General features: G+C 39.1%; 2 protein-coding genes across 3 annotated transcripts in view; both read right to left on the reverse strand.

Annotated features, from left to right (window-relative positions):
- Nucleotides 1-259: 259 nt before the first annotated feature.
- LOC113122637 (double-strand-break repair protein rad21 homolog A-like) lies at nucleotides 260-7,105 on the reverse strand. Of its 2 annotated transcripts, none has more exons than XM_026294115.1 (14): nucleotides 6,973-7,105; nucleotides 5,456-5,638; nucleotides 5,125-5,254; nucleotides 4,705-4,804; nucleotides 4,452-4,558; nucleotides 4,051-4,248; nucleotides 3,806-3,931; nucleotides 3,457-3,582; nucleotides 2,963-3,186; nucleotides 2,433-2,586; nucleotides 2,119-2,264; nucleotides 1,611-1,790; nucleotides 1,298-1,381; nucleotides 260-1,198 (listed from the first exon to the last, which is right to left on the reverse strand). In XM_026294115.1, exons 2-14 carry the CDS (start codon nucleotides 5,597-5,599, stop codon nucleotides 1,007-1,009), a joined length of 1,911 nt encoding a protein of 636 aa, XP_026149900.1. In that variant the 5' UTR covers nucleotides 5,600-5,638; nucleotides 6,973-7,105; the 3' UTR covers nucleotides 260-1,006. The 2 variants fall into 2 exon arrangements, with proteins under 2 accessions (XP_026149900.1, XP_026149901.1); XM_026294116.1 differs by having other exon boundaries at nucleotides 5,456-5,651; nucleotides 6,973-7,092.
- Nucleotides 7,106-11,685: 4,580 nt separating this feature from the next.
- The window catches only part of LOC113122554 (exostosin-1a-like), a 33,627-nt gene continuing 29,939 nt past the window's right edge, over nucleotides 11,686-15,373 (reverse strand). The window contains exon 11 of the mRNA XM_026293978.2: nucleotides 11,686-14,887. Within this exon, the coding sequence (XP_026149763.1) occupies nucleotides 14,702-14,887 (186 nt within the window). The 3' untranslated portion in view covers nucleotides 11,686-14,701. The remainder of the gene's footprint in view (nucleotides 14,888-15,373) is intronic.

The raw sequence follows: 15,373 nt of genomic DNA on the forward strand, positions 1-15,373 counted from the left end.
CTGGACTACTGCTGCCAGGGTTAGTGACCCAAATATTTTCTAGAAGTACTGGTTATTATTATTATACGATTATACAATATGGGTGGAGGTCAACTCTGTCGTAATGTGGAACCAAATATTACCGCTTGAAATAAGAGGTTATAGGTCATCTGTCTCATAATCAAAGTGAGTTAAATTTCTAATTCAGCTACCTTTATTTCAAGCTTCATGAAAAGCACAATCAAAAATATTATAAATAAATACAATGTATAGTTACCAAGTACTTAAAACACTTTATTTCAAATCTTTACAGATGTATCACAACTAGAAGTTACCAGAAGACTAAAAAGGTGGGATGCTGCACTGTAACAAGTACATTACCTAGTTACATAATGCACAAAGAAAAATTGAATAGGCATAAACATAAAAAGGTACAAAATAAAACTTCATTGATAAACAGCCTGAATTATACATCTGAAACTTGATATTTAATGAATTACCAATTTTTTGACAGCTTAACCTTTTAGTTTATCATGAGAACAAGTGCAACAATAAGAAACTGGGAGAGATTATACTTCTGAGCAATAAACAGTACCTTTCCAGACATTTACAGTGTGAACATGGGATTTGATGTGAAAATACAGGGCTCTATCTAAAATCTGCAATATTTCAGATGTGAAAAGGGCAATGGTTGGTACAAAATTATGGAATGAGCAGACAATGGAAATTTAACTTACAAAAACATAGTGAAGCAAAGCTTACAAACTGATGATTGCAAAAAGGGTGCTTTATAAATATAGTTGTTTAGCATTCTTCCTCGCTCCATTTGAATCGAATGAATACTGCATGATTCCATCTGTAGTACAGTTAAATCCTTTTTTTTTTTTAAAAGTTTCCAACCCTTTCCCACTACTCCCTACCCTTCCCCAGAAACAAAACGGGCTGACAGGAAAACACAAACTAAAAAGGCAAAAAAAGTTAGGTAATTAAAAGTATGTTGGAAGCAGAGTGTCTGTATTTCCAATATCTAAACCAGGTGGAATCTTGGTCCAGCTGTGGCGATGATGTCGCTGTAGGGCTCAGACTGGGAGACCTCAATAGCTTGCTGCTTCTTCAGGACCAGGAAACTATAAAACTTGGCAGCTGCCTGCTTCCTATTGTTGTTCCGGCACAAGTCAAGCAGGCTGATGGAATCTGCGCCAGTCTTCGCCATAACGCGCTACGGGTCATATGCACGTAATGTCAGGCCTCATTAAAACATGTACTTTACATTCATTTTATTTATATCAATGTAAAATAATATGACAATTGTTTGTACCTGAAGGCCATGCAGCATCTGCTGGGTTCTCTTGTTCCACCTCTTCTCCTCCTGATCCTGGTCTCCAGCCTGACCTTCCTCTTCCTGTAGACCAAATACCATCATCAGCACCAACTGGCTAAGACTCATACAGCAACACAATGTCAAGCAAATAAAATTTCTCTGTATCAGCTTTATTTTTGTTGTTTTACTCATTTCTGTTGCAGCATTTTAGCCAGCTTTTAAAGTAAAAGAGAAAATGCATCACTATTACATTACTACCACCTACTAATGTTATCAGTGTCCCAAAAAAAGCAGCAATTTCCCCTCTCACCTCTTCATCGCTGTCATCTTTCTTGTCTTTGCCCTTTTCACCAAGGAGGTCAAGCTCAGGTACGAGCTGGGTGAGGTTGACGCTGCTCTCCTCTGGTGGCAGATCCACCTGAGGCATGTCTAACCTCTGAGACAGGACTGAACGTTCAGCCAGCTGTTGCTGTTGCTCCAGAGGAGCCATCTGAAAGAGGGAAAGCCCAAGTCGAGACTAATTGATGACACAGTGCAGTCAACTGTTCTATTTTTATCCCTTTTGAGCCTTTTCCAAGTTTCCTACTCCTGAAAATTCAACATACAAAGTCCTCCTCTGATGTCCCAATGTGACTCAATTAAGTTAAAATAAATAAATCAATTTTTTTAAAAATTGTGAAAAAAAAAAAACAAGTACAACAACAATAAAAACCTGTTGCTGAAATTAATTACTCTTAGAGGCCTTTCAGCAGCAGCTTGAGCTCCCCAACCATAAAATGTTTTGGCAAACAAAAAAAAGTGAGATGACAAGTACTTACAGGTAGGGTGCCCTCTTTGTCAAGAGTCTTGCGTTTGACACCACGGGGGGTGGAAGGAGGAGGCATAACTGTGTCATCCAGAGTTGTCCTGCTGCCCTCCATTGCAGAGGCTGCCAGCATACTGGGCTCCTCCATGATAGTCTGGTCTGAGGGATGGATGAGGGAGACTGTTTACTTTCACATTTCTTTGCACACTGATGGCAGATATTTTAACTTGGACACTGTATGTCAGTGAATGAAGATTTAACTCAGTCTCTGTACCTGTCACAAAAAGTCATGGTGTGTGCACTGGGATTTCATCCAACCCGACTTACCAATAACATCTCTGTGCTGACCCATGATCTCCTCTCTAGGCACCTCTGGGTTCTCCAGCTCTTTGAGGAACTCATCCAAGCTGTCTGCCTCACCGCCCTTTCTCCTCTTCCTCAGCTCGTCTGGCACCAGAGGCGTCAGGCAGCGAGTGAACATCTGACACCAAAAAGTTAACAGTTAAGTTTATTACAAGTTAATATCACAATAAAAATCCAGGAGCTATTGTTGAGGAGTGATGCAAGATGAAAATAAAATCTACTAAATTACTAAATTACCTATATCACTTCGTCCTAAGTTTGAATTTAAAATCTCATAACATGACAGAATGTTAATGAGAGACAATATTATCAATCTACTTGCTTCCTTCTGGTGTAGCTTACCCATTACTGTTCCAAGTGGCAGTATTTCTTGTGATGGATTTTAGGCAGACGGCCGACAGTTTAATGATGTCCTCAAATAGTGGCAAGTTGGAAAGTAAATAAGCACTGTATTTACCCTAAATACATGCATATTTCAATCAAACAACTGTTACCTTGAGAAGTCTGGCATTCCAGAGGGGCTGAGCAGGCAGAGAGAAGAGTTTCTCCACTCCTCCAGTCTCCTTCCACATCATAAGCTTTTTGGTGGGAGGGGCAAGGTCCAGGGTGGTGACAATGTCAGAGTAGTCAGACAACTGTGCCCTGATGGTCTTACTATCCAGCTCTTTCACACTGTCCACAATCAGCTTCCTCTTACGTTTTGCCTTGGTCTCTTTTACTGAAAACAAGGACAAAAAACAAATAAAAAACTTCATGATTTCCCCACCTTCGTATCTCTCTCATTTAAATACATTGTTGGTGCATATCCTTTGTCAAACATTGCAAGGGCTTCATAGGTCACTGCTATGTTGCTTGTGTGTCGTTTTTGCAGTCCTGCTCAGCGACAATATTGCCTGCAATATCTCAATACATCCAGTGACATTTAAGGAATAACTATCATGATAGACATGGTACAGCAGAATAGAAGAGAGGTGATGGAAAGACTTACCAGTGATGTCAATGGGCTCCAGGGCAAAGGCCTCCTCCTCATTGTGAACAAGAGTGGTCTGTTCTGTCTGGTCAGCCATTGCTGGCAGTGGCTCTGCTGGACCAGAGTCTGGGCTGTCGGGACCCGCTACACATATACACACGCACGCATGCACACACACATAATTACACTCCACTTACAATGGCACATGACCACAGGTTTTCTAGATGTCTGAAATGTTCTCTACATATAAATTGACTTTTTTGATACACTGTAATGCTATTAAATATGAATACTTTATAATAAAAATACAGATTTTTCTATTTAATTTCCTTTGCAATAAGAAAAAAAAGAACTTTGCTTGTCTTACGGGACTGGAGGTTGTCAAAATCATCCTCATCGTCTCCATGATCTGGTGGCATCATGACACTTTCTGTGATAGCTGGAGGATCATCAAAGATGCCGCCTCCGTCTTCAGAGCTCAGCAGCTTATCAACTGGGAAATAAAGAGGATTAACTGACAATCATACTTTATTACTTTATCAGAAATATCTCACAGATCATCATCTTTAGCCAAATGTAATTTATGATGAAATAATAAATACAACTTCTCACCCAGCATTCCTCCATCATTGTTTCCCATGGAGCTGTCCCCAAAGTCATCATATTCCATGTGGTTAGACTTGTCAGGAAGATTAGCTGGGCCAGGCTCAGCCTCTAGCAAAAGGTTAGAGGCTGTGGCACCATGCATGATATCCTCCTCAAACGTGCTGGCATCTCGCATCATCTCTCGGTCGTCCATACCAAAGTCAGCTGAAGAGTACAGCAGGTTATTAAAATATTAATCTGGGAAAATCATTCTTTCACATAAAAATGACTGATAATTTAATGTTATAGCTAAAATCTATACCACCTAAGACGTTACTGCTCTAAGATATGCTCATGTTAAAATATACAAGTAGCCAGAAATTGTTTTATCCACTGCATGTAGTGTCCACACCAACATAGTGTCCTACCAAAATCATTGTCCTGCAGGAGATTGAGGTTGCCAACATCTTCCCTCATGGTGATCTCTTCTACTCTGCTCTGATTCAGGGTAAACTGCTGGGCCACATCTATGTCACTGAAACATACATCAGGGATGAGTACAACAGTATGACGCATGAATGATACAAGCTGCACCACAGCAGTTCCAGTGACAGAAACAAGGACATCTCCACACACACATCCACCTTTTAACTGAAACACTTATATTTGTAGTTATCTTACTCCAGATCAGGAAGCGGCTGGTCAAAGTCATGGAACTCTTCAGGTAAGGTGATGGCGTTGTAGGCTGCCTCTCTATTTTCCTCAGGTAGATCCACCACACCTGAATACAGAAATTCAAATACAAGTAGTTATAACAATATTACAACACACAACTTAATTCCATATTTTTTGCCATATGATGAACAGTTCATTTTTTCATTGTTTTAGGAAATCAGATCACAAATTCAGAAAAATATTTACATGGCTCATCTTTACAAAAAACAATATTCAAATAATAACCTTGCACCTTAAAGATTAAAAACCCAGTAAAACTTTCATTCTCATAGCTTTTGAATTTCGCTTTCAGTCTAGCAACTGCTCTCAGTCAAAAGAGTTAAAGAAAAAATATGCAAAATAGTTTGTCATGTCAGTTCTCCTTACCTGGCCTAAAAGCCATTTTGATTTTAATGAAGGCTTCATTACAATCAGCAAGCAGGTACTTGGCCTTCCTGTGGTAAATTCTCACCACCCCAAGGAGCAGGTGACCTGATGTACGCAATGCCATTTTAACCTAAAATAAAGTGCAGAGAAAAAAAGAACAATGTGTCAAAGAAAAGTCAAGATTTTTATACTTTTCTTGTAAAACCAAGACTGAACTGTGTTGCCAACCAGAGCAAGGCTAGTTTGCCAAGTGAACACAAGCCCTGCACCAGGATCTATAGAATAGAGAGGCTGCTCTTTTTTCTTCTTCTTTTTTTTCTCTTTTAAATACCTTAGGTGAGATGATGCTCTCCACACTGCTTTCTAAATTGCATTCGAACACATGGGCCTTGGTCAGCTTCTTGTCCCAGTGGGCCGCTAGCCAGATCTTGGCCAGCGGCCCACGTTTGCTGAGGACAAAGTGGGCGTAGAACATTGCCCTGGTTCCCTTGGCTCAAACTGCGGTAAGAATTACCTGGAAAACATAACTGATTAGTTTATGTATAAAGAAGACAAATGCTAGAAACCAGGACATAAAGAAAAAAAAGTACCAAAACACAAGACACTGAAAAGCAGTACAGGCCCATCCTTCAGTGTTTGAGAAACAATGTTGTGCAGCCAGCTTCAGCAATACTAGTGTAGGCCATATATCACAATATTAATAATAATGTACCGTTAGACTGCTGCAAAAAACACTGCTAACGTCAAGTACTTATTACCTGGATTGTTTTATTCTGAGACGATATAGCTGAAATGAGATCTACCCGATTTACACACAATTTCTATGTAAAATTAATTACCTATTTTTCATTTTTAGAAAGACGGATAAAATTACAAAGATGAGAAAAGTTATGGTTGACATTCAAAACGCGAGTCTGTTTTATAATTAATAACTGGTTTAGTTACGTGACTAACTAACGTAACTAGCTACTTAGGAAACGCGTTTTTTGACGAAGATGGGGTCTGCTTTCTCTCGCAGAAACTATTTTGTAGTAATAACACTACCAAATGTTATACAGGAATATTATTGGCTAACGTTAAGTTAATGTAATGTTTGCTGACTATAACGTTGTTTCATACGCTAAAAACGACAACGTTCCCCCACATTTTATGCTTAACTAATTTAAATAAATTAATCAAACCTCTTTACACGTTGTGTAAAATAGCAACACAGGGCACTAACTAGCTATATCAAGAAAACAAGAAATTAATGTTAAGACTATGAAAACAAGCGCTGACTTCATTCAAGTTCCGCCTATTTCCCAGTCACCGAGGCAAACATTGGAAATGCACGTCTGCCTACGATAACCACTAACGTTACTTCAGCTATCCTGAACCCTTTGCTAAGTTAGTTAGTATATAGCCACATGCTAACTAAAAGTGAATTGTGTGGTTATAAGTTTACATACACTTAATACAAAATTACTTATCCCATGCGCCGAAGGATTGGTCAACGCCAGTAAATAGTCGGCGCCATCAAGTACGATGAACTAAATTAGCCGCCAGCTAACTACAAAAGGAGAAATGCTGTCTGCATGATGCTAAGATTTCTCGCCTGTCTTGTAACTCTTCCACACGGCCAGACAGTTACAATTCTTCCATAAAAAGCAAAATAAAGCAGACAAGTCGCCCATCCAACCTGTTTCCACTTTTTCCCTCTACCAGCACAACCGTTTAGCTGACCACGGCAGCTAACGGCTCCTCTCATCGTGAAGGCCGCAGCGCACACACGCCAACGTGCACAAGCTCATTTCGCCCGGTAAAACACACGAAACACCGCGCCAACATTTCCGCCGTAAACACACTCACCGACAGTCGCGCTCTCAGAGTGAAACTCCAATGATTATGTTATTTCTCCCAGCGAATTTTCCCCTGTTGTACTCATTAAAACAGCCAAGATGGCGCCAGCCGCCTTCCTCCCGCTCACCGCTGTCCTTTTAAAATCGACAGGATGTTTACAGTCAAAAATGGCGGAGGAGGAGCCTGACATGACAGAGAGGCCGTTGTGACCGAGAGGGGGTGATAGGGGGCGCTGTGGCGCAGTGCTTACCACAGGCGTTGAAGGTACTGAGAGAGAGAGAGAGAGAGAGAGAGAGAGAGAGAGAGAGAGAGAGAGAGAGAGAGGTGATATACAATCAGTCCTGTAGCTGCTTAACTAATAAACCAGTAAATATTATCATGAACGTATAGGGTGTTATTTTTTACAAAGTATGCATGCAAATTATATCATTATTATTTATTTATTTATTTTTATATACTTTGTTTATGTGTTTATGTGTTTACCTCACCAATCGTTCACAGTATGTGAGGGCACGGGACTGTGTGTCTGACATAGAAGCCTGCAGCAGACTTCATATACAGCTCACTGAACTGCTTCCTGCAAAAGTTCTCCGATGACTCTGCAATGGTCGGCATCATTTCAGACATTTCAGTACAGAGAACCGATCCAGGACTTTGTGGACTGGTGCCTGAGGAACCATCTCTAGATCAATGCAGGGAGACCAAGGAGCTGGTGGTGGACTTCTGCAGGCACAGAACAACTCTCCAATACCAGTGAGCATCCTGGAAATGGACATTGAGAGAGTGGACTTTATAAATACCTGAGTGTTCACCTCAACAATAAGCTGGACTGGTCAAGCAACACAGATGGCAGAGCAGGGTCTACGTGCTGAGGAGACTGATGTCTTTTGGCGTACAGGGGACACTCCTGAAGACCTTTTTTGAGACAGTGGTGGCATTAGCCATATTTTATGGAGCGGTCTGCTGAGGCAGCAGCATTTCAACTGCAGACAGGAAGAGACCGGGCAAACTAATCCAGAGGGCCAGCTCTGTACTGGGAGGTCCCCTCGACCCAGTGCAGGCGGTAAAAGACAGGAGGGTGTTGGTCAAGCTAACATCCCTGCTGGAGAATGACTGTCACCTGATGTCAGTGACAGACTGCTCCATCCCAAATGTGTGCCGGAGCACTGCCACAGGTTCTTCCCCCCATCACTTTTCATCTACAGACTGTAGAAATCCTGTATGAACTAGTAAATACACAATAAACCAGAATACAATAGTGTCCTTTTTTTACTTTGAATATATTTTTCATTGTCATTTCTTGTGCCTTACTTGCTGCTGTTATGATGTAAATTTCCCCACTCTGGGACAAATAAAGGTTCTTCTTATCTTATCTTGTCTTATCTTATTATTAGTAGTAGTAGTAGTAGTAGTAGTGTCTGCCTATTCAACCTCTATCCCCAGTCCAATTTGGCTCCTAATATTCTGAAAGTGAATCTCATGCCGACACACTGGTTTGGACCCAGGACTGCTGTGACTCCCGTGCATCCTGACCATGTGTAGGGAGTTAGCTGACAGCTGGTTCAAAGGGGCCGTCACCTGTCATGTGGCACAGCAGATTTATGATGACACAGCCTGACACCAACTGCTTGTGCCCAGCGATAGATCAAAACAGCATTTCACATGAATACCCGGCTTCCATTTAACTGTCTATTAATAACTCTGTGATATCATGTGGCTCACATCAACAGAGTAGACTAAAACAAACTGCGGTCTCCCAGTACACCCTTTTCACTGCTGACATTCTGATATGTAAAAACAGCTAATGCATATTGGCATCTCATTCAGAGGCATCAGTTGTGCTGTCCTGCTGGCATAGCTTACTGTGGCACATAAATGGAACAAAGCCATTGTTAACATAATTGAGTAACCCTGTGCTTTCCTGCTATAAATCAAAATGAGAAAAACATGTTAACCACTAATCAAATTAATACTTATAATGGATGATTCACTCAATCAATTAAGTTACGTTTAAGATTAATTTAAAGATATAAAAAGGTTTCAAAATATTGATATGAGAAGGAAATTGAATCTTTTGAACTAAACTCAGTATGCAGTAAAAAATGGACAACTATCCAGAGTACAAAACCAATATCCAAACAGTAGATTGGATACAGATATAAGGATTAAGATTCCTGACAAAGATACTGACTCATCATCTACAAGCAAACTGCAAAATTGGTATTCAGTTAACAAAGCAGATTTGTCTCGTAGGCTACAGCATCTGTTGCAGTGTAGCTGCTGCCAGTCGAGAATGTTTCTGATTTAACAGGAGCACGGCTTCATGTCATTGTATGGCAGGCACATATCTGACCTAGCGCTCTTACAGTATTAAACTGATGTTACATTTAGTTTTTTTTATTATCATGGTTTGTATTTATCAAATTATGTTATAATTAACATTAATGCATAGCTGGATACAAAACACAGATGGAAAGTCATAATGTACTCGAGTTGGCAATAGGCATTAAGCATTTATTACCACCAATAGAAGAAAACAATCACATAATGCACTTAAATCTGTGCAAATATGCTTTAAAATCAATAAGATCATTGCTTTCATACACATTTAAACGTTGTGCAAACAGGCTCATTGTGAGATTAATAAATTATTGGTCTAGAACAAATAACTAAACGTGATTCTGCAATTGAAAGCTAACAGATGTAAGAGAAACAATTTAAAATGGTGTTAAATTTTAAATTGAATGGAGACTTTCAGTGTGTTGCATCAGTGATTTGTGGCAATATCAAACCAAGACACTATTGTACTCATATCTAATGCCGTTTGTTTTATATTAACCACTTTGAATTACTCTGTGAATGAATTGTGCTATATAAATAAATTTGCCTTTGTAGCATGCACGACAATAAGCATATTTTAGCATGATGCTTTCTGCATGGTGACACAGTTTTGGGCTTCCATCTGCTAAACAATATCATTTTATCCAGATAGCTGATTGCTGTCTGCTGTGTGACAGATATATCCAAACAGCCTCAGTGAAACCAACCACTTCTGTGTTGATGCTTTCCTGCCTCAGATGAGCTACTGCTGCTGATGTACAAGGTGTTAGTCATAAAGCCTGTGCATCTGATTATCTCTACACACCAAAACAGAATGGTATTATAATCAGCCTGGCTGTATAAAATAAAACATTTAATTCCTTTTAAGGATTTAGTGAAGCATTCTTGAATGCACACATTTGGAGGATATGTGGGCTAAAAGTAGAGACAGAGTAAAGATTTTTATCTAAGCAAATAGTGATTGAAGAATAAGATTCCTCTAATCCCATGAAATAATTTGTTTCTGGCTAATAGTGCCATAATGTGCCTAATCTTAATGTATTCAATTAGGTCACCACAGGGAGCCCCTTCTACTCTTCTGTAATGCAACTGCTTTTTCATGAGGCACAGCAACAGTACAATTGAATTAATTTAATTGTACTGTCACTGAAAGTACAGTCTTCAACTTCTGTTAGTAGTCTTTATCTTTAAGTTTATTTCTCAAAAGAAAATAATGAATTTGTATGTTTTATCAGGTATAGTCAGTGGTGGATGTTGTTTTATTTGCCATTGTGGTAAAAAATGTCTAATAATACAATAGGGTGAATATGTGGTGTAATGTTGATTTAGTTTTTAGTTCTGATTTCAAGTTAACTCAGACAGACAGATGCCACTTTGTTGACATAATTTCCCACATACCAAGACAGAAGAAACAAATCATATGTGAGGACACCTCGAGTAAAGATGATAGAGATGGAGGGTCATTTGTCCAGTTTGGCCATGATTTGATTGCATGCATGCATGAGATCCATCTTTACTGCAGATGCACATCTCATCAATAGGATTAAGGATGTTGAAGTGATTAGTATATTGTAAATTATATGAGAAACTTTTGACATTGCATAGGCCATGTGGGTGTAGTGAAACGTTCCCACTGGCTGTCTTTGAAGTATTATGGCTTGGCTTATTGAAAATCACATATTTCAACTAAATGCACTTCTGGATCTCTTGTTTTTTTCCTGTTTTGGCCCACAGACCATGCAGAGTGGTTGTGGTCTTGTAACTGTCCAAATGGCTTTGCTTTTGGCAAGACAATAATTTATCCAGTGTAGGCACTGGTCCAGCTTACATATATTGCACATATTTTTATGTTAAGAGGTTTGTTCAGTTTGATGTCTCTGGGATTTTTTTTTTTTTTTTTTGGTGGGTGGGGGCTGCTGAGTAGGCAGCTCTCATGCGCCATGGGATCATCCTGGATAGATTCTGTTATTTATGCAGCGTGTCTAAACCAATCATCCTGATGCAGATTTATGTAAACACAGCAGTTTCTTGGCATAGGATGATGTTCACACACGCTCAAGGAGGAAGTTAAAGGTATTATTTAGTTTGGCTCCCTCTCTGTGGGTGCAGTGCAGAAACCTAACACTGTATGTTTGGGAAGACACAAAATAAGTTGCTAGCAGGGCAAAGAGGAAGACGGAAGACAAGTTGAAGTGGGAGACTGTGCATCCAGTTGACTACCATGTCTTTCACAGTACATTTTGATTTTCGGCACAGTTTTGATCATAAATGTAATTTCTGAGAAGCTTAAAAAATAAATTTTATATGAAAGACCAGAGAACATGCACACAATTTAAAAAGTTAAGTTAAAAATAAAACCAAATGCACACTAAGAGACAGTAGATTTTTATAAAACATTTTATTCGTTGATTTTTTTTTTGGTATTTTTATAAAATTCTTTTACAAAATTGTGATTTTCATTTATTGTTTCAATTCTAATCTCTATAAAATATGGTCTGCAGTTACGGAAGAAAGTGAAGGGAACAGGCAGAAATTTCGTTGAGACATGATCTTGTGAAATATATCCTGTGTATATTACTGTATACTGTATGTGTGTATATCAGAATTGTGTGTATTACATGTGTTACAATACTTGTGACAACCAGGATGAGGGCCCTCACAAGTACAGTAATACAAGGCAGTACATGTATCAGTATGAGTCACAGAAGAACATGAAAAAGGCAGGAATGTCTGTATCGGATATGTGGTGATAAGTTTTAGTAGTATTCCAGTGTTAGGGTGCCAGTGTTACTGAATATTGATAGTGATAACTAAAAGCTATCCTATAGTGAAATTAAAACAGGGACTTGTACAAGGCAGATGGAAAAAAAAAAAACAACAAAAGTGTATTTCTTCTGAAGGCACGTCAATATATACCCCCCTGCCCTCTGAAACAACACAAGGAAAGAGAAAAGATATAAAAAATGTCATCTTAAATATTGCACCAAGTTCATTTCTGAAATGTGACCGTTTATGAGAATACTCTGTTATCTTGATAGCACTGTTAAGTAATACTCAAACTGTTGTTTGCTGTCAAGCTTATAGCACATTCTCAGAAGTGAAAAAACACCATGCAGCACCTTCTCTGCTGTTTTTTTTTTGTTTTGTTTTGTTTGTTTTCTCACACATACAAATCTTCCTTTTCCCTTCTATTTCACACCCACTATGTCTACTCCTACTTTCTTGGAGAGTCATAAAATACTTATTTAAATAATATGAGAAATGCATGGCATTCCTCATATCATTTGAAAAAAATATACAAACAAAACCATAACTGATCTACTGGCACATATTATGGGGGGTTTGTGAAGAATTGTGGAGTTCATTAGAAACTACGATTTGTTTTATCGGGCACAAAAATGAATGTGATGCTACAGAAGAAGGTGTCAGTGCAGTTGTGGGTACATTTCTATACAAGCGTTGCTGGCTTTACAGGGATGATTTATGGACAGATACACTCTAAACAGATGATACAGTGATTTAGAAACACCCATTTCAGATTCATTAGCATGAACATTTTAGATAACATGATATGATATATTCTCGAACAAAATTCTCCTTCAACCAAATGAAATAATTTACCACTAGGTTAAATAAATGCATTGATCCATCTGCAAAAACCCAATGGTATGATCCAACGACACTTGGCAGTCAATGCACGTTTGCAGCAAATGATACATCTTGTGAGGACTAACATGAAGAAACTAATCCAGATGTTACTGAGACATATGGAATGATGGCACATATTTCTCACTCTCAAACTCCTGGTTTAATATTTTGCTTCTTGAATGTGGCCCAACCACAAAAGGACATTCCAAATCTCTCAGAGATGTAAAGCTGTTTAAATCTGTGATTAGCTGAGATAGAAATTGGCATTTAGCAAGTATGCTGGAAAATGAAAGGCTTCTAATTGTATTTATGTTGAAGAAGTGCCACAAATGGGAATAATGTGCAAATTGTGTCCCTATGCCTAAAAGTATTACAAAGGATTGGTGAAAATTTGTCCATCTGGTCATATTTGTTTATAACAAAACACACAGTACTCTGCTTAGTATGATGCAAACTCACACTGTGGACAACATCAAGTGCAGTTTGATGCACCAAAATGAAAACAGTGTTAGCCTGTATCATTGTCAGTCTCAGCTACTGCCAAATGTGTCACTGGATAAAATGAAATTGGGTCTGTGGAATACAGACAATAACTATCAATTAAGACCTCCTCCTAACCAAACCCCAAAAGCTGGATTCCTTAGCTTTCACAGTGGTTTGTGTTAAACAGAACAGTGGGTGGCTCAATTGGCAAGCTCAGCCTCCTTTAACCAAGACAATGCATATCATCCTCCTCTTCTTCAGGCCAGGGCATATTCAAGTACTAATTATAGCTTGGTATATGAGCCTTTATAAATCAAAAAGAGACATGAAGAAGACTTCTTGCTAAAACTAAGCAAGAATTTTGCCTTCATACCTCTAGAGGTTCATGGATATCTATTCTCACATTGTGAAATCTAGCTAATTTTGTAAGACTGTTTGAGGAGCGAAAAATTCAGAATGGCACATAATGACAATTTAGTTTGTTTAGTAGAATAAAAATGAATGCTGACATGAAGAATTTACTCTGTGACCCATAACACAATCAAATACAAGGAAAATCACAAATCTTGAAAATAAAAATTAAACAAAGCAGCAAGATCAAGGTGCTCACTATGCACCATGTCTTCTCAGACTTCGGCTTCTCAATGCCACTAGATAAACTCGAGGCACTGTGAATATTAGATCAATGATCAGAACTCAGTTTTGTGGTCAAGGGTTTGTCATTTGTCTCCTCGCCCACCCTGCTATCAGTTTTAATTAAGACAACACAGAATAGAGCTGGCCATTCATTCACTGTATAAAAAAAATAGCTAAACACAATCGAAAATAGTGTTATCCTCTTCATAGTCATAATTAACAATAATTTTCTGTCAGCAAAAACTTTCAGGAACCTGTGCATAGTATCCATAGCAGAACAGTCTCCTTCAGTGGACTGGAGTTCAGTGTGGAGTGGCACTGAAGCAGTAAGCTGCAGTTTCCAACTCCATGACTTTGACCACTTAAGTTCAAAGTCAAACAGTTTTAAAGCCCTCGGGTGTCCTTCAGTTGGTGGTAGTCATAGTGTATGTAGTGGGACCTGTCATGTGAGTGAAAGGGGAAGTGGAGAATGTACGAAGGACACAACAGAGGAGACCAATATACGTGCAGTCCTCCCTATCAGTTTGAGTTTCTTTGCCTCCTCTCCCCCTGTTTCCAATCCTATCCTTTTTCATGCAACCATGGAAAGGCTCTGTGTTTCTCTACGTGTTCACCCCCTTGGTGGAGAGGGTTATAGCCTCTCAATGTCCCTGTACTTTTTCCGCAGTATGGACACCTGGTCTTTGAACAGGACTGGGTCCAGCCTCATCTGAGAATGGACAAGGGGCATGGTGCCAAACCAGCTGGCAAACTTGTTCATGCAGGTCTGACGCTGAGCAAAATGGTCTGGATCAGCCCAGCGAGACGCCCGGGAACTCTGGGAGTGGGAGAGTGACAGGGAGGAGGGTTAGCAAAGTAGCAAGGGGATCGAAGGGTAGGGGGATGACAGAACAGGAGAGGAAGGAAAATGAGTGAAGGCAAAAGCAAAAAAAGAATAAAGAGTACAGAGAGGCAGTGAAAAGAGAGGGAAGATGGGAGAGGGAAAGATGCAGGCAGTGAGAAGAATAAAGATGTTAACAAAATAATACAGAATAATACACTGCAAATTCTTCTGACCTTTCAGAGGCTATTGTAATTATTCATGAGTTTTTTTAATTGAAAGCCATATTGGAACAAACAAATTTGAATCTATATGTACACATGACTGATGTTCAGTTTTTTGGTATGATGTGTCTAAAGGCCATCAGCCTCTCTAGTCGATGCTTGTTGTGAAAAATAATTAAGGCTTTTACACTTCAAAAGCAGGTGGGGGCATATTTTAAATAACCTACCAGCAGTTATGAAATGGAGAAAGTAATATTGA

Source organism: Mastacembelus armatus, chromosome 16 (assembly GCF_900324485.2).
Source record: "Mastacembelus armatus chromosome 16, fMasArm1.2, whole genome shotgun sequence".
Classification (NCBI taxonomy): domain Eukaryota; kingdom Metazoa; phylum Chordata; class Actinopteri; order Synbranchiformes; family Mastacembelidae; genus Mastacembelus; species Mastacembelus armatus.